Source organism: Sceloporus undulatus, chromosome 8 (genome assembly GCF_019175285.1).
Source record: "Sceloporus undulatus isolate JIND9_A2432 ecotype Alabama chromosome 8, SceUnd_v1.1, whole genome shotgun sequence".
In the NCBI taxonomy this organism is placed as follows: domain Eukaryota; kingdom Metazoa; phylum Chordata; class Lepidosauria; order Squamata; family Phrynosomatidae; genus Sceloporus; species Sceloporus undulatus.
In genome coordinates this window covers 34,366,661-34,391,060 of record NC_056529.1, presented here as the reverse complement: position 1 = coordinate 34,391,060, position 24,400 = coordinate 34,366,661, and the positions used below count along the sequence as shown (strand labels likewise).

At 41.5% G+C, this 24,400-nt stretch overlaps 1 protein-coding gene across 5 annotated transcripts in view; it reads right to left on the bottom strand.

The window, feature by feature from the left end:
• Positions 1-6: 6 nt before the first annotated feature.
• CRAMP1 (cramped chromatin regulator homolog 1) overlaps positions 7-24,400 on the bottom strand; it is a 48,808-nt gene continuing 24,414 nt past the window's right edge. For 4 of the 5 annotated variants that reach the window (XM_042437965.1, XM_042437960.1, XM_042437961.1 and 1 more), the window contains exons 6-21: positions 22,903-22,951; positions 21,740-21,825; positions 20,674-20,797; positions 19,935-20,016; positions 18,256-19,518; positions 15,734-15,908; positions 14,389-14,570; positions 13,964-14,038; positions 12,403-12,484; positions 11,317-11,421; positions 9,030-9,208; positions 7,306-7,386; positions 6,422-6,653; positions 4,949-5,113; positions 4,243-4,388; positions 7-2,694 (exon numbers count right to left, since the gene is read on the bottom strand). In XM_042437965.1, the coding sequence (XP_042293899.1) occupies positions 2,530-2,694; positions 4,243-4,388; positions 4,949-5,113; positions 6,422-6,653; positions 7,306-7,386; positions 9,030-9,208; positions 11,317-11,421; positions 12,403-12,484; positions 13,964-14,038; positions 14,389-14,570; positions 15,734-15,908; positions 18,256-19,518; positions 19,935-20,016; positions 20,674-20,797; positions 21,740-21,825; positions 22,903-22,951 (3,191 nt within the window). In that variant the 3' untranslated portion in view covers positions 7-2,529. The remainder of the gene's footprint in view (positions 2,695-4,242; positions 4,389-4,948; positions 5,114-6,421; positions 6,654-7,305; positions 7,387-9,029; positions 9,209-11,316; positions 11,422-12,402; positions 12,485-13,963; positions 14,039-14,388; positions 14,571-15,733; positions 15,909-18,255; positions 19,519-19,934; positions 20,017-20,673; positions 20,798-21,739; positions 21,826-22,902; positions 22,952-24,400) is intronic. The other variant, XM_042437962.1, reaches the window with a different exon arrangement.

Sequence of the window (24,400 nt, the reverse complement as noted above, 5' to 3'; positions counted from 1 at the left end):
TTTGAACAAAATATAGTGTTGAACAAAGGCCTTATGTGGATGACACAACTACAGTGTTCCTGGAGACAATGATCAGAAAGTACTCTTGTCTGAAAAGTAAAGTACCCAGAAAGTACTCAGTGCAAAAACTGGAGATGAGGAGGATAAATACATTTGGCACTGTAAGCGTCTAGGCCATTAAATAAACAACCAAAGCCACCAGTCGACTAGTATAGCTTCTAATTTTCTTCTATTATGAAAAGATATCCAAACACACACACACACACACCTGAGGATGCCTCACTGAACATAGAACACATTCTCTTTGAGAACAAGGAAGCCCAAGCGCATAAGTGCTCAACAGGGGAGATCAGAATTGCTGGACCATTATTTTGATAAGCATCAAGGACTGTAAGGGAAGATTTTGGCCTGAAATAAGACAGCGTATGACTCTTGTAAATCATGGCAGAATTCTTGAAAAGACGGCACGCCGTGAAAAGAGAATAAGAATGACAGAGGAGGACCATACTAAAGCAATTCCATAGAGGTGTACATGATTCGTAGCTTCTGCCACTTCTGTTTCTCCATCCACTGTCTGCTATGAAATCTCAGTTATGTATAACTTCTTATTTCAGTGGCAAGCAAGTGACTCAGCCATTTAAGAAAGGATACAACTTTAAAAATAATTTGCATTCAAAACTAAAAGAAGCTTTGGTGTTCTGAAACAATATGATTGCCCCTGAAGGTGAGATGTATTTAGAAAAGTATCAAAGAAGGAGACAGATTCTACAAAAGCGGGGAGCTACCAGTGCCTAGCAATGCTTTTGTCTCTTTGATTTAGACATTCTGGTGAAACCACTCAGCTTTTATGGGTTGCGATTCCAAAATCACCTTTGTAAACCAATACTTGAAAGAAAGACTGAGCGACAAATGAGGGAATTATCAGAAAACAGGGCTTGCTTAGAAAGCAAAGTTCCTGCAAGTGTTGATATTACCCAGAAGTAGTAATTTTTATTCAGTCCTGCTTGAAGGTGCTCAAGAATTTGAAATGCTGACACAGGAATCCAGTCCACTTTACAGGCGAGATACTGAGTGTAAAGAGATTCTTCTGTATTTCAAGGACAGAGAAGTGGGAAAACAGGAGTGCAAAAATAAGGTTTAATTGATCGATCGCTCTCTACATACTTGAGTTCTATCAGTCAAATGCATGAAGACCTAATGAAGGTCATTTTGTTCCCAATGAAGCAGCTCAATGAGCTGAGAGTCAAGTTTCAAATTTACCAAGAATGCAACAAGAAAAAAGCAGGTAAATTATATTCTATCCCCACTTCACTACATCTGCAAGACATGATCTAAGCATTACTTCTTCACTGCCAGAGAAAAGAGCGCTCCAATTGATTTCATTCTCAGCAGAATTCTTAAATAAAATGAAGTGAGCACTTAAAGGGAAAGAGGAAAATACAAATTTAAAATGTTTAATTGGGAATGCAGTTAGAGCCCCTTCAACAAGTGTTTAGCCCTTAAGAGAAAAATGGAATATAGATCTTTGGAGGTAAGCTAATCATTGAAACGATAAGGGCTTTCTGGAAAAGCACAAGCAAAAAGCATGTTAGTTTAGTCAGAGGAATCCTAGCTGAGAGGAGAGGTGTGCGTGTAAGACCCTCAGATCCTACTCCTGCTTTTTAATGTTTTTTTTTTTTAAAAACAACCTATGAGGCTTTTCATGCCAAACTGGAATGTTAGTGAATGTGAGGCAAGTGAAAAATAAATCTGGTAAAAGCAGAGCAAAATTAACTGTTATTTGACAGGACAAGTAATAGCCATTGACTGATTTGTCAACAATGGCCTGAAACAGATGGGCAAAAAGTGACGCTTTTGGGCTTATCTGGGAGCATGGCATTCAGATGATGCAAGCCCCTGGATCAGGCTAAAGGTGCGCTGTGGCCACCTAAGACAGCCCAAACTTGGCCGCAAAAGGAGCACCCAAAAGCACTTCTTGCTGACAGCCTGTTGCAGACCGGGTGACAGCTGGCCCCAGGACCACAGTGTCTGGATGCCGTGGTCCCATGCCACTCAGGGCATGCTTGAGGCTGGAGCAGTCAGGAGCCGCTCCAAGCGACCTGTCTCCTTGAGGCCAATGTCTAGTTTATTGAAATTTTTTTTAAAAGGAATAAAAATCAAGAGCATACTATTACACTCCCTTTCCAGTTTAAACTGCAGATATCATCACAAGGATTTTGGCTAAGTGTATAAAAATGTAGCTTGTGGGATTTCTTGCCCCAACCATTCCAGGGCTTAAATCCACAGGTGTTCTGTAAACTTTACTTGCCACCGGCTTACATGCCGTTTTCCACAATACTGCTCCCGGTTGTTTTGTTCCTAGCATATTGCACATTCCAGGAACTGTAGGCTAGTGAGGACGAACACTGATCTTCTTACGAAGCATGCTCTCTCAGAACAACAACAAAATATCACTGCATAGCTGTAACATCAATCCTTTTCAGGTTATGGCCAGTTCAATCCTTTCCACCAGCCAGCTGGTTAATATGCTCACTGAGAGAGGTCCCCAATGGGAGGACCACTCCCTCCTCCATCGAAGAGGATCTCTCGGCGGGCAGGCTCAGGTATCGACAGCTCCTGGGCGAGGTCATTGAAACGGGATATGTAATCGATGCTGTTCTCATTCATCATGCAAGCCAGCTGGGAATCTACCACCTGCAAACCAGAAGAAGAAAGCATGGATTATTTCTGAGTCTCCACTGCTATCATCCACTTTTGTTTAATGGGTTTAAAGCACTGGAGAAGCTTGACTAAAGTTATAGCTAGATTAAGATCAGCATTTAAAGTAGGTATGTTCTATCAGGGCTAGCCTTAAGAAGAAGAGCCCTCCCTCCATGGCAACTGTCATCTTTTGGCCTGGGAGGGAGTGAAAAGGCTGGCCCATCTCCATCAGGGCTAGCCTCAAGAAGAAGAGTGTATTTTTATTTTTATGTATTTTATATGTATGTATTTTTAGTGCTGTAACCCGCCTGGAATCCTTGTGATTGGGCGGGCTATAAATAAATAAATGATGATGATGATTATCATCAGTGTGAACTCAAAGGCTTTCATGGCTGGCATCCACAGTTTTCTGTGAGTTTTTTGGGCTATGTGGCCATGTTCTAGAAGAGTTTGTTCTGATGTTTCACCAGCATCTGTGGCTGGCATCTTCAGAGAATGCTAGCATGGAAGTGATTGGTGTGTGTGTGTGTGTATACATACATACGTACACACACACACACATACATACTATGTGAACCTGTATTGGGAGGAGTGATTTCCATGTTAATCTGTGTATTGTTTTGTCATTGAATGGCAATTTTGGCTTAGTAATGGAGATGAGCACCACCCCTTACAGGTGGTTATGACTAGGCATTCATGTCAAGGGACTGCCTTTACCTTTACTTTTTAAAGTTAGGCAACGGAAGAGGGAGAGGAACCCCTAGCCTGTTCCTTAATGATGTCTACTGATATTCTCATTCTGGCCTGCGGATATTCCAGAGTCACCTCACTCCTTCTGGAGGAAGAGAGGGCATAAGAAAAGGAGGAGACAAAGCTTGGGGGCCAGATTCAATCCTCTCTCACTTTTGTGGGAAACTTAACAGGGTAGTCCCAAGGCTATACCCTCTATCATCCAGCTTGGGGGAAGGGGTTTGGTGGCACAGGAATTTGGTTTGCCACTTCAAAGTGATTCCCCATCCCTGTAATAGAAAGAGGAAATGGAAAGAGATAAAAACCATCTCATATTGGTTGAGCTGTAAATACATGGCCATCGCCATTTTCAGCAGCTAAGATGTCAAGGGGACGTTAAGAAAACCCAGCCACCCACCTGGGTTATACATTTTTGGGGAGGGATAGTCTTTCATCATAGTTATCTAAAGTAGAACAAAGACCAAAGTGGTTTTTCATCTAGACGTCTTCCCTGAAGCATTGGATGTAGGAAGACTGCATCTTCCTAGCATTCAAAATAGCATTTCATTGCTAGGAACGTAGTGTCTTCCATTATGCACAAACTAGACATTGCAACATGGATTTTGCACCAGAATTTGTGGACTTTAGCCATCAAGGGCTAAAATGCAGGCACGTATGACTTCACTGATTTTGCTGAAACACTTCTATGCTAATAATCAGCAGACTATAACCCCTCAGTTCCCCATTGGAGACTGCATAGCACGACACTGAAGGGTACACTGCATGGCATGCATGGATTCGAAATGGTTTTACCTCAGCTACATCTGCTAGGGACCGAGACACAAAGGAGTCCCGTGAGTTTCCATCCAGCAGACTAGGTCCCAATAAAGTGGTGCTACTCGTGTTAGCGGCAGAGGTTGGGAGCATTTTTCGCCCCTTCTCTGGGGAAAGGAAGCTTGCTGTAAAACAAAATATTCAAGACAATTTTAATTTTAATTAATAGGTTTGTGAGAAGCAGAGAAGAAAGCATACGAGAAAATTCATAGAGTTTGATACATGATCAAGATGTGTTCCACTCAACTAGTAGGTACAGAGTTTGATATTCTAGGAATCACAATTTTTGTTGTGGAGAAACAACAAAGTTTTCAGCCAAGACACATAATCATCACTAAATGAGTGCCAGTGTGTTTACCTTTCAGAAAGTAGTTCTAAGTGTATCTAAACGTGGATTTTGCGGTGAACAGAATTTACACAAAATAAACTGTGTCTTCATTAATTTAAATTGGGCAGGTAAGGAAGAGCCCTTAGACACATATTGGCACAAGTCTGGTCTCACACATACCCATGAATACAGAGTTTGACCATTACCACTTAAGGTATCTGAAATTGGCTGGGTCCTCTTGTTCTTGACACAGTCTTAATACATACTAACCCCATTTGAAGAGAAAACAAGTACAGACCTAGTAACATCAACTAACTAACCATTCCCACCTACAAATCCTTATGTGGTTTCACTCACAAAATAAGCTACTGAGGGAAGAATCCGTGGAATCGCTGGGGTACCACTGTGGATCATGGCTGGGAGAGGCAATCCAATTCTGCTGAGGGCTGCAGGAGGGGGATGGAAGACTTTTTGAGCTGTCACTGCCGTTCAGCTTAGCTGGAGACAGAGGAACATTTTCCCCTGAAAAAGGAAAGTTCATGAAGGAGTTGAAAGTTCATGACTGTCAAAGCTTGCAATCTTAACAAGTTGCTAGCAACTGCTAAGAAAGAGCTTATTTCCTGTCTTGATCCAGTCAAGTATATGATGTGGCACACAGAAGACGCACTGATCAAAATCACCTTCTCTTAATGACATCAACAACAGCTCCATATTCAAGCCAGTGGAACAGCCTTTTATTTTCTACATTTCCCTCCGGTTTTAAATTTCTGTACACTGGATCATTTCTTTTTTTAAAATCCCGTAATTAAGTGCTACTTAGGTAGCTAATGTAGCGGACTGTTAATTTTAAAAAATGCACAGAGGACTAGGATCGTATTTATTGCTCACTAGCTACAGTTGCTGTGGTTTCCTGGAAACATGCTGCAGACTGGCAGCTGATGGCTCACAGACCAGCACTGGTCCACAGAGCACTCAAATTATGATTGTAGACACCACAATTCTATCTACCTCCAATACACACGTTTGAGAGAGGAAAGGCTGTATTTTCATGGAAATACATGAAAAGTTCTCCATGTGATGTAAAAATGCATATGGGTGGCTTATTTAAACGCATTTTACAATCTCTGTGACATGGAAAAAAATTTCTTCCAGACAGTTTTTGATAATGACTGGCAGGAAGATGAGAGATTTGCTCCACAGCACCCCAACGGGCAAAACATTTCTCTACCCACCCACTGGGGATTCTATAGCCATCATGATGAGGCACTCCTATTAGAATCATAGAATCCTAGCGTTGGAAGAGACCACAAGGGCCATCCAGTCCAACCCCATTCTGCCATGCAGGAACTCACAATCAAAGCATCCCCAACAGATGACCATCCAGCCTCTGTTTAAAGACCTGCAAAGAAGGAGACTCCATCACTCTCCGAGGGAATGCGTTCCACTGTTGAACAGTTCTTACTGTCAGAAAGTTCCTCCTTATGTTAAAGTGGAATCTCTTTTCCTGTAGCCTGCATCTATTGTTCTGTGTTCTAGTCTCTGGAGCAGCAGAAAACAAGCTTACTCCATCCTCAATGTGACACCCCTTCAAATACTTAAACAAGGTTTAAACAAGTATTTATTCCTATAAGCCTCAGCCAGTAGTGAGGCATGATGGAAGCAGTAGTTCATCGGTGCTTAGAGGGCCAAAGGTTCTTCACCATCGTTTTAAAAGAACATCCCTTCACTAAAATTCCTACAGGCACATTAGCAATGCCAAACAGACAAAACCAGGGCTGTGGCAGTACTTGGGATAGTTATAACAGATATATGCCTAGCTTAATCTCTTACCATACTGACCAGAGCTGATAGCTATTTCAATGATAGAGTCACTGATTTGAGTAACAGGCTCTCCCTGAGATAACACATCTTCAGGTGGTCCGGGAAGTGAGATATCCAGTAGTGCAGACACATTGGGAGGAGAAAGACAGGCACTGGAATCCTCAGAAGGAAGAGAAGGGGTGGAGAGGCCATTTGGGACAGAGAGTTTGGGCAGTTCAGGTACAGAAAGGCCTGGAGTTCCCTGTGGTAGCAAGCACAATAATAATAGTAAGTTATTTATTATGCATTTTTTGTCACAGTCTCAGAAGCCTCTAAAGCTGAGAGCTAGCAACCTTTTTTAAATTAAAATTTATTAATACATTCTAAAGCAAAACATGACAACAAACAGTACACCAAAACAACAATAAATACAGGCAATAACCCAGATGAGGCCCTGAAAATTATAGATAAAAGGTGTATTCAGGGATCCTGAAAGACATCTTTCCATAAAAATTTAGCTAAAATTGGGGAATGTCTAGAGACTAAATCTTGCTGGATGTATTCAAGAAATGGGTGCCAAATCTTGTGAAAGGTCAATCCAGAGTGTAAACTTCTCGCTAATATCTCTCAATAGGCTCTCCAGTGCTTAAATACTTTTTGATTTTAAAGCTATTTAAAGGCAGGGTCTTCAAAGCTTAAATGTTTTTAAATTCCCTATTATCTCTGATTTCCAAGTTTAAACAATGTGGCATTCAGAGATAAGTTGGAAAGATGCATACATGCAGCCATTACATGTGTTCACCCTTCATTAACAGAAGATACCATTTGTATGATCCTACTATAAGCTTGCTATACATAGAAAGTCTACCATAAAAGTCAAGTAACTCCCACTATTTGAAAAGATCACACTTTACCTGAAAAGAATCAGGGATTGCCTCCTGCTCAGGTTGTGGGGTTAGACCAAGGAATGGCACACGGCATTCACTGCTTGAACCCTGGAAAAGTGAAATTGAGATGACCAAATCAGATCTTCAAATGAAAGAGAATGGAAGCTTTGAAAGGCAGGGCTGTAACATGTCTACTTCAATGTTACCAAGGATGGATATATTGGGTGTTCCTGCCCCATCTACTGTGTCAAAAAACTTCTTGGCCACTGTGTTAACAAAATACTGGACCAGATAAGCTTTTGGTCTCATCAATAATAATAATAAATAATTTTTTTATTTATATACTGCTTTTCTAAAAATCAAAGCGGTTAACAACATGTGCAAATACAATCTAAAACCATCAAAATACAAAACATCATATAAAACATCAGAACACCAACTACAGCAATAAAACCACATCTCGTGCCAGCTCAACAGTGCTGACGAGGGGGGGAAGCACATCGGGAGTCAGGAGTCAGGGGTATGCCTGCTCAAAGAGGTGTGTTTTTATCCCCTTCTTAAATTAGTTCAGTGAGGTGGCCGAGCGGAGCTCATTGGGAAGCGTTCCAGAGATTGGGGGCCGAGACAGAGAAGGCCCTCCTGGTGGTAGTAACTAATCTGACCTCCAGAACTCTTAATAATTGCTTCCCGGTTGATCTGAGTGTGCGGGGCGGACTGTACGGAGAGAAGCGGTCCTCCAAGTACCCTGGGCCAAATACAATTCTGATTCAAGGACTTGTCCCTCAACTTGTGGCCTTTAAAAGCCAATCCCAAGAGGTCTTCATTTTTCCAAGCTTCAGTAGACATTGGCTTTCTCGTTTTCAGTAGACATTCGGTAGACATTGGCTTTTTCATTTTCTTTTTCTAATACCCAATCTTAAGCCATGTTTACAGAGTGTTTCTAAACTAAAACTTTGTTTAACTGTAACTGTGGTTCTTTGAGCAGTCATGTGTGCCCATACACAAATGGGTTTTGTACCTGTGCAGAAGCCACAACTAGAACATTTTAGAGTTGAGTACCTGAGTGGGAAGTCCTGCCCAGTTCCTGCTACCTTGCATGTCCTACTCTGCCAAAGCTACTCTCTCCTTAATTTCAAAATCCACCAAGAAAATATAACAGGGACTTGAACCAAAAAGGAGGTAGGGTGGTTTGTGTGAGGGCACAGGGGACCACTCAAAGAAACACGGTTATAGGTAAGCAACCTCTTCTTTTTCTTCACAGTCTCTGTGCCACACATGAATGGATGGACAAAAAACCCCGTTCTTGGAGGTGGGGCAGGTCACTTAAAAACTGGAGACAAAACAGCACAGCCAAGAGCATCATCAGCCCCGGCATCTAAGTAATAATGTCTAATAAAGGACAGGGGCTGAGTCCAGACATCCGTCTTACAGAGAGACAGCACACAGTAGATCAGGCAAAGAAGAACAGGAGATCTGGAAATCAGAGTGTGCTCAGGAGTGCCAGAGATTCAAAGCTAAATGGAAAAAGAAAGGTAGACCATAGAACTGGAACAGATATCTCAGGGCAGGACAGATGATGATATGAAATTAAAGAGTAAATTTGTTTAAGGAAAGAAGGAACACCAGTGATTGAGGAGTAAGGGGTGTATACATGCTGTTAATCACCCTTGGACACTATCTAGTTATAGCCATTAAGTTATTGTTCAAGAAGAATGGAACTTAAACAAGACTTAGCAGGCAAGAAAACTGACCGCTATATTAGTGATGGAACTTCCATTCTGATGTGCCACTGCTGAATCTGGTCCTGCAACCACTGCAGTCACTGCACCCGGAGACAGTGGTGAACCACCTGACAAGCCTTCAGTTCCAAGAACAGGCAAAGGACTGCCAGGGATAATACCAGCACTTTTTGCTGCCAAATCAATAGCACCTTTGAACAGAGAATGGAAAGGTATAAGAGAAAGGCCTTATTTTATCAGTTCAGAAATCCAAAATGTAGGTCTTACAACGTCCTATCTAATCCTACACAAAAGCTATTGCTCCTGTACAGTACAAAGTTAATTTTAATTGCTCTTTAATCATTGTTTATTCAGCATCGCTCTTCAACAGTTTAAGATTTTCCCAAGTCCTTACTCCCACCATACAATTCAGAACTTTGGTTTGCACTGTGATAGTTTCTGCTTCAGCTGGGAATAGGCAATTTGGTGACGTCCAGATACTTGGGATTATAATTCTCATAATTCTTGACCATGTTGCCTGATACTTATGGAGTTACAGTCCAACACATCTGGAGGGTTGCTTTTCCTGATTTTTATATCTCTTTGTATTTATCTAATTCTTGTGTTCAAAATGCTTTAAGCCAAAATATACAGTGGTACCTCGGGATACGAAATACCCAGGTTACGAAATTTTCGGGATACGAAAAAATCCCATAGGGAATCATTGTTCCGGGTTACGAATGTTTTTTCGGGTTACGAAAAAACTTTTGGTGCTTTTTTCGGCTTTTTTGCACGGAATCGCGGCTTTTCCCCATTAGCGCCTATGGCAATTCGGCTTACGAAGGCTTTTCGGGTTACGAAAGCGGCCGCGGAACGAATTAATTTCGTAACCCGAGGCACCACTGTAATTTCTATTTATTGGTAAGAGCAGAACATGTAATAATTGCTGGTAAGTGTCTTTTGCTTGGGTGCAGAGCATGGGCTCTGTAGTTTTCTAAGGAGCTCATGGCAATGAAGTGATTGGGTAAATGACTAGAATGATGGTGGACAAAATGAAGAGGTCATCCAGAGTATTGCAGTTGGGTGTCAAGAGTATGCTGATCATACTCATCTCTCTCTCTATTTTAGTACTGACACCATGGAGACTAGTGAAGGTCATTGTCTGGAGTCAAGGAATGGTTAGATGTGGGTAAATAAACTGAGGTTCAGTCCAGGTAAAGCAGACATTCTGTTGGTAATCAGGAAAGCTAACCTGGGATTACAACCTGTTCCCTTACAGGATTTCACTCCCTCAAAAAGATCAGGAACATACAGTAGCTGTGGGATTTTCCTGGACCCACTACTGCCCTGAAATGTCAAGAAACTGCAGTGGCCAGGACTGTCTTTGTCTAGCTTTGACTGGAGTGCAAGCAGCACCCTTTTCTAGGGAGGGCAGAGCTTTCCAGAGTCATTCATGTCTCAATCAGCTCCTGATTGGACTACTGTAATGTGCTCTACGTGGGTCTGCCCTTGAAAAGTGTTTGAAAGCTATCACTAGTGCAAAATGTAATTGCCAGACTGTTGCTGAGTATCTGTTTTAAGGACTGTATAACACCAATCTTGGGTGCTGCACTGGGTTCCAATTTGCTACTGAGCTCAACTCAGGGTTCTGATGCTGATCTACAAAGCTTTTAGCTCAGGGTATCCAAAATTCCACCTATTCCCTTTAAGTGCCTGCCTAAAATGTAACTTCTTCAGAGAAGGCCCTATTGTGCATCTCACTATCCAATGAAGTGGGTATGCATGAAAGGGCTTTCTCCGTAGCAGCACCCTGCCTGTGGAATTCCCTTTCAAGGGAGTTCAGGCTGTCTCCATCCTTTCTGTGTTTCTAGCTAGCAGCTAAAAAGTTATTTTGATTTTCCTTCATCTTTGATGAAGTGACTGCAGCAGCTGTTTTTAGCTGTGTTTTAGTTGTCTGTGATTGCAAGACTATTTTTTAAAAAGGAGCTTTTAGTTTGCTCTTAAATGTTATGTTTTAGCTGCCTGCTGGAAGCGCAAAAGAGACGGAGTGCTGCTACAGAAAAAGCTCTGTTATGTATATATATTACCTAACTTGACAAGGTGTTGTGACATGCAACAGGGCCTCTTTTGGGGATCTCAGATTTCAGGCAACCTCATGTGAGAGTAGTATTATTTACTGTTTTAAATGCTTTTATCCATTGTATACTGTCAAAGGGTGCAAGGCAAAGCACATGGAAAACAGTTTGACAGCTTTTTCTACCTTTTTCACTGCTAGTGTAGTATTGTAAAAACCCGATTTGTGCTGTGACAAGAAACCTACTAGATAGATGGTTGGTGGCTTGAGCTGGAAAAATCTTGGGAACAATGGGGCGGGACACAGCAGCTTTTGAAAGCGAAGACTGGATTGGCCGGAAAGATCCTCTACCTAAGTATGGAGAATTAAAACATCATTACAAATTGTTAAAAGTGGAGAAAGTTATAAAAGTATGCTAGCAGTTACACTCCTCTTAGTGCATCCTCCATCTTGAGCTCCCCAGAAACTGATCACAGAAGCATACTACCCTCCTATAATGGCTCCAACTTTATTAATTAATCTAATCTCTTTTTATAACTGTCCAAGTTTGCAGTCATCGCCATGTTTTGTAGCAATTAATTCCATATTTTAAATATGTCCCATGTTTTAACGATATGTTTAATTCTGCTTCCAAATCTGTTTTATTTTTTAATTATATTAAATTGATTCTGAGCATTGTTCGCTACCTTTGACAGAAACAATGCCAAATCCATTGCTGGTGGAATACAAATGCAATAGCTACTGTGAAACGACAGTGGACATTCAGTACTGAATACTGTGGGTTTTCAAATCAAGACATTGTACTGATTATCACAAACAGGAGTATATAAAAATCACATGCTGAATTCAGGCTTAGCCATACTAGGAGTAAACCATGTTACTTCGTCTGGCTCATTAACTGTAACTAACTGAAACTCTATTAATTTCAATGTATCTACTCTAATTATAACTAAATCTGTATCTAAATTCTTGGAACAAACAAAGTCTTACTGGAAATAGTAAAGAGAACCTGAAATGCAAACAGACAGCTGTTAAACAACAACAAATTTACTAAGTTCACATGGACTAAAATACCTTTCATAGCTATTCCAAAAACAAATGTGATTTCTTATTTCAGTATTTACACCCATAATAGTGTCTTTATGCCATTCTCCAGGCAAGATTATTTCCTAGTATTGCTTGGAGATGGCTGGGACCTTCCACACACAAATGATTTGTTCTAGCACTCAGCTACTGTCCTGAAAGATAACTTTAACAGCCTTTTAAATCTTCTAGTTTAGTCTAGACAAGACTGAACACCCTGTTCAGAATATGGACATACTTGAGCCTTACCTGTTACAGAAGAGTTGGATAAGATGGAGAAAGAACACACGTGCTGAGAGGGATTTCCCGAAGGCCTGGGAAGCAGTGTTCTCTAAAAAAGGAAGGCAATATAGCATTTCAAAAGAGCTCTTAAGTAAACAGTAAACTCTTTTTACAACACATTCCCAATACCTCTGACTTACTACTCATATATTTTTAGCACATTCATTAAATCATAGTGGAGATTTTTTTTCCTGTTAAGGAATGCATGCCCTCAGTGATAATCCATTGGGTGCTGCATGTGAGATGAGTCCATAGCCAAAATTGGAGGGAACCAACTGTTTCTCTGCCTCACCCCCATACCTTCCCACTAACTCTGTGTCAAGGGAAAGCCACATCATTCTTGCAGAGGTCTGAACCAACTGAGCACAGAGATATTTAGAAATTAGGTTAAGATGTGGCTCTGTTGCTGCAAGTTGCCCGACCTTGCTGTAGGTGATGCCCTTAGCTGCCTTTATGGTATCAGTGAAATAGTAACAGATCACACTTAAGACAAGGATGGAGAAACTGCAGCCCACAGTTTGCCTGCAGCCTCCAAGGCCATTTTTGTAGCCTTCCAGGGATCAATTTTTCAAAAGATGTTTTTGTCCCCAAACACTTTCTAGGGGCTATAGGGAGCACTTTCACAATGTATGTTGGCTCCCTTGGGACATTTTAAGTTTGGGAGATGCCCTTTTATAAATACAAACAAGAAATGACTTTGGGGTCACTTCCTGTTGTAAAAAAGTCCTCCTTGGCAGTGGTGTCAGGGGGTGCGGACTGCATCGGGTGACACTACAGAAGAGAAGTGACACCTGACCTACCTCCACCTCCTTGCCCCATGCCACCTTACTCACGAGTAAAGCAGCATGGAGCAGGGAAGTGAAGGTGCACTCTTTTAGCCCTACTACCTGAAGCCCCACCCTTGAAGCCCTGTCCCCGGCACCAGGTGACACCTTGGACTGAGACACCACTGCTCCTGGGCTTCAAAAGGCCAAGGGGAACAAAAGCATGACAAAAATGCCCCCACGTGTTATAGAGCATTTTGTGACAAAATATTTTTGAAACTTTTTTGTTGTAGGGATGTGACCCTCCAAGGTCTCCTGGGGATCAATAAGCCCCCCTCATCTCTAACATTCGCCCATTCCTGACTTATTGGCACTTTTGCAGGAAACTCTGTCTCAAATGACTGATCTGTCTAACTTTACCAAGAACTGCATCTCTGACTAATTTCCTGATAAGTGTGCAAAGAATCCCATTAGAGATATCTATTACCTAGCAGAGATGTTTCTAGGCAAATCACCTTGAAATTCACATTATCTTTGCCCACCCCAGCTGATGAGAAGGGAATTGATGCTGATGAAGTTTTGCTGCAAAATAAGGATGGCTAGTCCCTAATAAATGCTTGCACAATGCAAAACAGACAAACCCATATAGGAAAATCTACATTAAAGTAGAAAAGTAAATCTGCCCATGGGGATGAAAAGGGGGAAAAGCTAGAAGGAAATAGTTGCTCAACCAAAATATATTTTGATCATCCGTTTTCTCTTACCTGTACTACCAAAGGCTTCCGTAGATGTCTGCTACGTAATTTCCTTGGTTTTGGCAAGAAGAAATCAGACTGCATCTAAGAAAAACAAACAAAGGCATAGTTTTTGTGGGTTTTTCAGGCTATGTGGCCATGTTCTAGAAGAGTTTCTTCCTGATGTTTTGCCAGCATCAGTGGCTGGCATCTTCAAAGGCTGCTTGCAACACATATTCTGTTAATCTGGCATGAGTCATATTACTTTGCCAGCCATCTAAAAGAAGCTTCCAGTAGCTTTAGGGTGGCACAGGGATGCTGCACTTATGCACTTGTTTCTCTTTTCTGTGATTACTTTCCTGTGTGGGAGAAGTGAAAATGGCCATCCCGACAAGAGGTATTGGGAGTCCTTTACAAACACCCACCAGAATAAACTGACACAAGAATAAACTTACACTGATTGTGTCCAAGCGCTGTCGGAAAGATAGCTCAGCTTCTTTGCTTTGTAAGAAAAGCTTCCCATGCCTACTGTTGGGTGGGAGAGTGGTTGGAACAGCAAAGAGGCTTCTGTCTGTATCAGCACTTCCAGAACTTGAAGGATCAGCTACCAAGAGTGGTCTAGAGGAATTTCTTAAACCTGGTAGGACACCAAAAAACAAAACAAGGAATATAAAAGCAAACAAAATAAAAGTCTCCTCAAAAATCAAAGAACACTCATGTCATGAGAAATATTTAGAACTGTACAAAACTGGGGGGAAACCCATGAACACTCATGTAATGAGAATTAGTCAGAACTGATTTAAATTGAGTGGGCAAAGGACGTTGTCCACAAATCCATGTGTTCTTTAAAGAAAAGGTGAGACACATTAATCCATAATGAACCAGCCTGATCACAAATCTTCCTGAGACAATTAGCATTCAGAATTATCACATGATTTGGCCACTGATGAAAATGAGACTATGAGAAACACTACATGCGGTTGGTCCTCTGTCTCCACAGATTCTTCATCCAAGGATTCAACCATCCACAGCTTGACAATATTAACAAAAAACCTTGATTTTTCTATTTTATATAAGGGGTACCATTTTACTAGTCACCCCTCCTTAAGGTCCGTGGTCTTGGATATTCACGAAGGGGCAACCTCTGTTATTGTCTATGGGGCTCCCCCCGTGGTGTGTGCCATGCATACACTTGCAGGCAAGCGCCCCATTCAAGCCTATGGGTGTGAATATTGGCAAGTCTCCATTTTTGTGGGGGGTCTGGAATGGATCCCCCGTGAAAACAGAGGGCTGATTGTACACCATTTTGTATAATGCAACTTGACCATGTATGAATTTTGGTATCGAGTGTGGATGGGTCCTGACACCAAATCCAAGGGGACATCAAGGGCCCACTATACGTATTGAAGGCCATGCTTATAATATTGTCTGGTTAAGAACACATACACTGGTGAACAAAATCAGTCATTTTCAATCTCTAGCTCTTTCATTCCCATCTCACATATATAACTACACAGAACCCTCAAATGTTTCCCCATTCTCAGAATCCTCTGCCACATACAGATTTGTTGGAAGATGTCTCAGGTATATCAATATGGACTTACTTTACTGATGACAGATGCTCAAACTACTGCTCTTAGACAAACGACACCAGATTTATACTATTTATTTGAAATTTTACTCTCATATCCTGGAGTGTATTTTCCCACTATCCTTTGAGACATCTTGAGGTCTTACAAGGAACAGGCAGAGTATAAACCAAATAAATAAAACAGTTAGCTATCTCAGTGATGTACTCACCTGAGGAGCTGGAAGTAGCACTGGGGGAAAAGGTTTTCTTGTGAAGGGCAAGCTGATTGCGCGCACAGCCTGGGCTCCTTGTACTGATGGCTATCACCTTCCCAGGAGGGGTCAGCGCATGCTCTTCTTGAGTGGGCTTGATAGGGGATGTTGCAACAGAGTTCATTTCAGGGGTCTGAAGAGGAAATGGTAAAATGCCATGCTGCAGAATGAATGCAGTTTGACAATGCTTTCACTGCCATGGCTCAGTGCTACAGAATCAGGGGGTTTGCAGTTTTCTGTGGTATTATTATTATTATTATTATTAATGAAGTGCTGTAAATTTACACAGCGCTGTACATGCAATCTTTTTAGTTAGACGGTTCCCTGCCCTTGGGCTTACAATCTAAAAAGACATGACACAGAAGGAGAAGGGAGTGGTGGAGGGAAAGGGTAAGAGGTCCAGCAGTTCCTCTCTACCTCCATGAGAGCTCTTGGGCAGGGAAGGCTAAATATATCACAAAACTACAAATCCCAGAATTTTATAGCATCGAGCCATGGCAGTTTAAGCAGAATCTAACTGCATTAATTCTGCAATGTAGATGCAGGCTCAGTTTCCACATATGAAAAAGCCAGGGTTTCCTAGATATGGAGGCAAATGGTGAGAAATGTATCTATAGTATACAAGTTTTGTCTTAGCACCTTCTTTCCCCCTTGTTCAACATAACGAAACTGGAAAACATAATGCATGTGTGCCATAAACTATAAAAAAGCCAGTGTGATCTAATAGTTAGAATGTTAGATCACAATTTCCAGGTTCTAGTCTTAAGAATTTCATGGTTTAAATGCTCTGGGTGACTTTAGGTTTGTAACCAACCCACCTCCCACGATTATGAGGAAAGTGTGAGAAGAGCAGAGCATGCTGCTTTTAACTCACAGGAGGAAATATGCAATCTAAATATAAAGATGGCATTGAAACAATAGCCAGATGCATCCTTTTGCCACATGGTTCATGAAGAGTTTTTGGAATTCAAAGATTACACAGCCCACAATTAACAGTAGTTATTCCAAAAAAATTTTAAGAACTGCCATGCAGGGACAAGAAAAGGGTAGTTTAGAGTATAGTGGCTCAAGACCTCTCCTGCAAATGATGGCCAGAGATGAATCTACATGAAAACCATGAGAAAAATACAGAAATGTGATAAACTGCAACATTTTGTTGACAAATCAATGAATACTCACTGCAAGACTTTTAATGAATCTAACAATATGAAAAATTCATTAAATATATCAATAGAAGAGATGCTTGTGGAATATTCTGCTGTGTATTAAAACTACTTGGCTGGTTTAGAGTACAATGTACTTTAATTGTGGGTAAAGGGGAAGGACACGTAATAAAATGCATTAAGATTTATCATCCCTGTGTGGCTACACGGCTATTGAAAGGCACTCGTGAAGCATTCAGATACCCTCTATTATTAGAACAAGCCTATATTCCATTGATATTGGCTGGGGAAGATATGTTTCCAGCTGTACCAAGCCTTCCCAAGTCTCGGGAGAAAAAAAAAGAGGTCTTATCTTTGACTCTAGACACTTGGAATAGGGGAAGTCCGCTGACTATAAAGGCTGGCGTAGCACATTAGCTAAGGGACTAAGCTACTGTATATAAGCCAAGAACCCATATGCATTGTGCCTAAGGCCACTAAACCTCTCTCCATTTCAGCTCATCTGCAATATGGGGCTAACTTTACCAGATTGATGTATGGCTTCCAACATACAGACCTTGGTATCCACGAATTTGAGCACCTGCGGAAGTCAAGCCTGCGTTGTCCCCAATGGCGGCATATGCACATAGCCTCATCACCATTGGGGACAACTGGACTGAAGTCTTCCCTCCCTTGTCCTTCTTTCTGTTCTCTCTCTCTCTCTCCTTCCTTCCTTCCTCTCTCTGCCCCCTCCCTCTCCCTCTGAGGCTTGGGTCTCAGAGCCTGGAGGTTCCATCCTGGGTGTTGGGCCTGAGCAGGGGCTCTGAGACCCAGGTCCTGGCTCCAGCTCCCTCCGTCTGATGGGGCTCCAGCTTCTGCCTCTGAACTACCCCTGAAGGCAAGCCAGGAGAAGAAGCTTCAGAGGGGGAGGAAGGGGAGAGGGAGGAAGACAGAAAAGAGAGAGATAAGAGAAGGAAGGAAGGAGGAGGGAGAGAAGATGGACTTCAGTGCATTTGTGCTTAATGGTGGCATGGCCACATGGCTGCACTGCCATTAAGGAAAATGGGATGTCAGACTTTGGTATCCGAGGGGGGTTCTGGAATAGATCCCCAGAGGATACCAAGGGCTGACTGTACTAGTATACAAAAGGTACTCTGAACTGTTATTTAAACACTAAGTATTATGGCGCAAAAAGTAAAAGACTGTATGACTATAAGAACTTTGGATACAACATAGGGATGGAACAACTGGAAAGGATCAGTAGGGGGAGGGGGAACCCCCTCTTGTCCTTCATTCCAAACAGAAAAATACCTGAGCACAACTTCAATTTATACTTACCGGTTTGGGGTTAACTTCAGTGGAAATGAGTTTTAAGAGGCAACTGAGGAGCTTTTGTTTGTGACAAGTGGCTGGAGGAGGAACAGATGTTGGCTTGGGCATCTGCTCGCTGGACTCCTGGGTTTCTGGCCCAAGGACAGCCAGCCAATCATACTCCAGCTGCAACTTGTTTGGCTTGCCCATCATGAGGTAGACTTCAGCCAAGGTAAGGCTCTCAGAGGTCCGCAGGCTCCATCCCTCTTCTCTCACCTGCTGTGCAAGGCGGCTAGGGTCATCCTTGAGAGACTTTGTAACCAGTTGTTCCTGAGATGGTGGCAGTGGCAGTGAGGGGTTAAGCTTCTCCTGTGAGTCCTCTGTTACTGAATCAGGTAGCTCTTTAGCACATGTCTCTGCTTGTGGTACACAGCAGTGCAAGGCCTGAGTTTCAGATACAGACAGCCCGCTAGGTGATGCCATCCTGCCTCTTGCCAGTTGTGTGGGACTACAGCTGCCAGCTTCTGAAATACCAGACAAAAGCTTTCCAGGATTGCTCCTTGGTAAGGCAACCTCTTTCCCATTCAGTGTGTCTGTGCAAAGACACTTCTCCGGGACAATAAGGTCCTGACAAGATTTCATGTACCGGGGAAATGGATCAAGAAGAGATAGCTCTTCTATATCGGGGGGAAGACTGCCACAGTCACAGTTTGTATGGTCAGAGGAGAAATTACTTGCCAAAGCACTGACTGACATCCCCTTGCCTTCGACACAATGGACGGGGGCAACTGATTTCTCAAGACTTCTGCCCGGGTCCTGAAGTCCAGAAGGTGACTTATCAAAACAGTTTGTAATACTGAGACTTGGGGATGCTTTTTCCAGAAGCCCAGCCTCTAGGGAGCAGTCTTCAGCATTCAGAGTAGCATCCAATGTAGACTGAGTGTTTCTACTTGCTTCTGTAGTGCTCTCCACTCTGGTCCCACCCTTGGCTTCTGCTCCCCGTGGGTATTTCACATGCCCTCTGGCTGTCCCCTGACCACTCTGTATGCCTAAAATCTGGGCAGGTGGCAGCAAATGAGAGTCCTTTGCATTCTGCTTACATCTGCCAGATTCCTGCCAGTGTACAGTACAGAAAGCTTTGGAGTGAACAACCCTGGCAACTCCAGGGAGGGGTGTAAGTGTGCAATTCTCGCCTGGGAAGAGATGGAGCATCACCTTCTCTTCTGAATAGCTGTCATTTGCTTCGCAGTTCCTGGAGTCTTGTAGCTGCCTTTCTGCAAGTGTTTTACGCTAAGTACAGGGTATTAAGGAATGCAGAAACATTAAAATAGGAAAAGAAACATCTCTATAATTTACTTCCCCTGCTAGACACACACACATACAGAAAATTCTTTATAAAGTTAAGCTCATGCAAAAATTAAGTGGTATTTTAACTGCCACATCTCTAGCTCTAAACTAAGGATACAGGAGGGAGAAGAGCTTAACAAATATTAATAGTTTCAAGAACTAATTACAATGCTAGTTATGTGTTACATTTCCCAACTGAGAAGCATGAGTCAGTTTTATTTATATACTTTTATTGTAAAATTTATGTTTAATCTATTGTTTCTTGCTCTGAAATTTTTGATATGCAACTTTTTATAAGCACATACAATTGTCCTCAAACAAAAAAAATCAAAGAAGGGAGACGACAAGGAGGAGGATACAATGCGCACTTCATGAAGAGCCCATTTCTGTTTCAGGAATTCAATGAGGCTGGATACTTTACGATGCAGCTCCACAATCATCCTGGCAAGCCATGCAAGAAAGAATACAGTGGAGGAGTCAGCAAATAACATCCCACTAACAGTCAGGTACAGAAAACACAGTATATGCTAAACAAACCAAATCTCTCACACCACTTCTTTTTCTCCTTCAATCTGTTTTGCACACCCAGGAGTTGTATCCCCCAATTTCCAGTACACTTGAGTAAATACACATACAGTTGGCCCTCCATATCTGTGGATTCAACTATTAACAGCTTGAATACACACACACACAAACACACACACACTTCAAAAAGCAAACCTTCATTTTCCATTTTATATTAAAGATATTTTACTATGCCATTGTATGTAATGGAACTTAAGCATCCATGGAATTTGAAATCCATGGGAGGTCCTGGAACCAAAACCCATGGATACCAAGGGTTATGATAATCCATAAAGATTCTCATAAGGATCATGATATCACCGAGTCAATTGGACCTTCTGGAAGGAAAGGGAGTCAATTTAGGGAGAGTCTGCTAAGTAGTGACCAGAATGGGTCAAAAGGTGTAGTAACTAAATCCAAATTCTGCTGTCCAATTTAGCCACTCTTTATTAATCTGCTTGCAATTCTGAAAATAATCTTTAGGTGAACGTTTGCACCCACCCATCCAACACTAAGCATGTTGCCTTATAATACCTGAGACGTGGATTCTGGGCCAGACTCTGCACCCGGGCCCATGCATGATTATTCCGTGGCTGCAATTCTACAGGGACCTTGAGTGGAAGACGCACTGGCTTTTGATCCTCCTCGTCGCTAATGCCTGAGGGTAGAAGCAGAGAAAAATGACTGAAGCTGGTCCAAGTGTGCAACAGTATAGGCAAGGAACTGAAAGCACATAGCCAAGCAGCAAACAGAGAGGAGACAAGCTCCACATGCTCTAAGATGGTCAACTGTTTATTCAGTGTTTAAACTAAGTCTGCAACAGTCCAATAAATGAAGAGAAATTATATTCATACACCAGTAACAACCCAAGCAAATTTGTTCATGTTCCAAGACTGCCATTTTCGGGGTGTCAGTACAAATTACAGACAACAGGACAAACAGCCGATAGCAATGTGAGGTCGAAGGCTTTCATGGCTGGCATCTATAGTTTTTTGTGGGTTTTGGAATAAACTCTTCTAGAATATGGCCACATAGCCCGAAAAACCCACAAAAAAAGCCAATAACAACTTCGTGTCGTTCTGAAGCTCTGCCTATAACTTAGTCAGCCCCAGCCAGTATGGACAGAGTTACAGTCCATGACACCAGAGCTGTCATGTAACATAGGAGACCTTTTGAAAAGCACAAACAAGAATGGCAATTATTCTTGGATCATTGTAAAGACAACGGGACTTGCAAAAAACATAATAATGTTTAAGAAAACGAGTTTTGAACTCTAATCTATGATTTACTTAAGACCAACATAAAAGCCATATAAGTCTGAAGACACAGTAAATTATAAAAATAAAAAGTAGCGTAAGCTGCACAGACACATTCGTATCAAACAGGCAGAGAAAAAGGAAGAAGAAAAGAAGACAAGAACTGAAAAATAAGACATAATAAGGGCAATGTAAATATAGAAAATAAACAGAAAATTAAGGGGGAAGGAGGGGAATTGGGAAATAGAATGATAAATGTGCAGTAAGCAATACATTCCACTGACTTTGCTCTTTCCTGACAATTGGTTTCAACCTATTATCTTCCCTTAAGGTCTCTTACATACCATCTGGATCACAGAGTTTCTTCAGCGCTCGGCACATTGGAGCTTTGATACGAAGATTCCTCCCTTTGTAGCGAACAGTCGTAGCTCTAGAAACATTTAAAGAGTGTGACATTTGAGGACACAAGTGGAACAGCAGCTCTCCAAGAAATTTAAAGGCGGCTTTGTGACTGGCACAAACAACGCAAGACAAAAGCCAACAAAACGTTTGATATTGTATGGTTTATCTGGGCTTCAAAATGACAAAGGAGTGATTTTACATTATTTTCTGTATTTTTTAAAACTGCCCACTAACAACAGTTCTTTGGGCAGTGTAAAACCTTTTAAAATATAAAGAACAATAGTAATGCAATGAAGGCTGCAAAATATGAAATCAAAATAAAACCAGGAGCAAAGAATAAAATGTATGGCATATAAAGCCAACATAAAATTAAAAGTAGGATAAAAGTACAAAGATGTAGTAGAAACACTAAACCAGGCTATGAAAACATGACACTTATGGACCTTCTGGGGATGTCTGAGAGAATGCCTCTTTTTGGACCTCCACAGTCAGTGTCAATGATACCTTCTTGGGGGGAATTCAAGAGGCATCCAAGAGAGAGAGAAATACCAAAGCCACCTCTAGCAATGGAGGGTCTGTTGCTGAATGAAACTGCCAGATACAGATTAAAAGACTCACTTGCATTTGTGTGAAGTACAATTTTTTCTCACTCTCCTTCACACAGTTTAGCCTCACTGGAAAACTAATGTTCTAATACATTATTTCTCCACTTTCTCCACACCAGGTAAAATATTGCAGACGTCTATACTGCCCTCCCTTACTTGCCTTTTTTGTAAGTTAAAAAGCCTCATATTGTAATTGCTACAGTGCCCTGACTATTTTAGTTGCAATTGTCTCTCCTTTCTTCAGTTTTAAAATACCCTTCTTGAGATTCAAGTAGTATTTTGTTAGCTGCCCTGAACAGAAAAATGGAATACAGGTTTAATAATTAATTAATTACCAGGGGCAATCATTAAAAAATTATATAACTCCACCAGTCTGCATGCCCATTTACAGAATACAAGAAGACTGGTTCGTGTCCTGAATAGTTTATGAACTGGCATAATAAAAATGTTCAAATGTATATAGTGCTTATGTGAATAAAAACAAAAGAAAAACTACTTACCCAACTTGGATAAGCTCATTGAGCTTAGCTGCATTTTTATCATCCATACCTTTAAATGAATTGAAGAACAAAATACAATGTTTATGAGCTGCACATGGTAGGAAAATTAACGACATTTATATTTGATCTTTATAATTTCATCATGATTATTTTTATGGACTTGGGACCAGAGGTGTTTGGGATTCTTCTGGATTTTGGAACCTTTGCATATACATAATGAGATATCTTTATGTAGACATAGCCTGAACATAATTTTATATGCAATATTAATAATTTTGTGTATGAAACAAAGTCTGTGTACACTGAAGCATCAGAAAGCAAAGTTGTCATTATATCAACGTCTCATGCAGACTATTTTTGATTTTAGCATATTTTGGAATTCCAGATAAGAGACTTAACCTGTACAGTACTTATTGTTAAGCTCCATTTGGTTTGGTGCAGAAGAGGAATCAACAGTTTGGGTTACGCAGGCAAAGAACCACATGCCAATAAGTTGCCTCTTCTGCAGGAACCCAAAATAGACTTTCACTGTGAGTCCCATTTTTGACTGATACAAGGAGGAATTCACACCAGTTATCCAAGCTATATATGATCTTAAGAGTAGGTTGTGGCTAAATCCTGGAACAACACTCTGAGCATCTACCAAGGCGACATCAGCTACCTTTAGCTACTTCCCATACCTGGATCAAGCAGGTGCCAAACTTCACAGCTCATAAAAGACCTGAGCCAAGCATCCAGAAAGCAAAATCCCATGTGTTTAACAAGTTTTTATCATATCCCTATACCCAACTACCTCTGAAGAGTATATACAACTTGGACAGAGAGGGGGAAATGATATCCTGCAAGGAAAAGAGACTGAGGTCCAAAACACACTGTAGAAATGATCCAGTTTGAAAGCGCTTTAACTGCCTTGGCTCAATGCTAGGGAATTCTGGGAACTGTAGTTTTGTGAGACATTTAGCCCTCATTGTCAGAGAGCTCGGTGCCACAATAAACCACATTTCCCAGGATTCCCTAGCTCTGAGCCAGGGCAGTTAAAGCAGTCTCAAACTGGATTTTTTCTGCAGTCTGTTTTGGACTTGAGACAAAGAGATAGTTTGCTTCAGATGATACAGAGATGCCTAGGCACCAATTATCCCAATATGCAGATGTTGCTGAATTATTTGAGCTACTGTAGCTATCTGTAGTGGTTAAGAAGGATCTTTAGTGGTTAAGAAGGTCGTGGTGAGGAGAGAAATTTGGTAATCTGTCTCAATTGGAGAGGTGTGCAGTGCTCAATACAATATAGCTGACCATGGTGAATTTCTATTTCACCTTCTAAAAAACAGGAGACTCTCCACTACAGAGTTCCCCTTTTGTTGTTATCCACCCTCAAGTTGATCTCAACCCATGATGACCCTGTAGGTGAGACTTCTCCAAGACTCCCTGTCCTCCTACCTTTATTTAACGGTATTGTGTTTTGCACAAAAGAGTGAACTAAAGAGTAAGCTGGAAATAT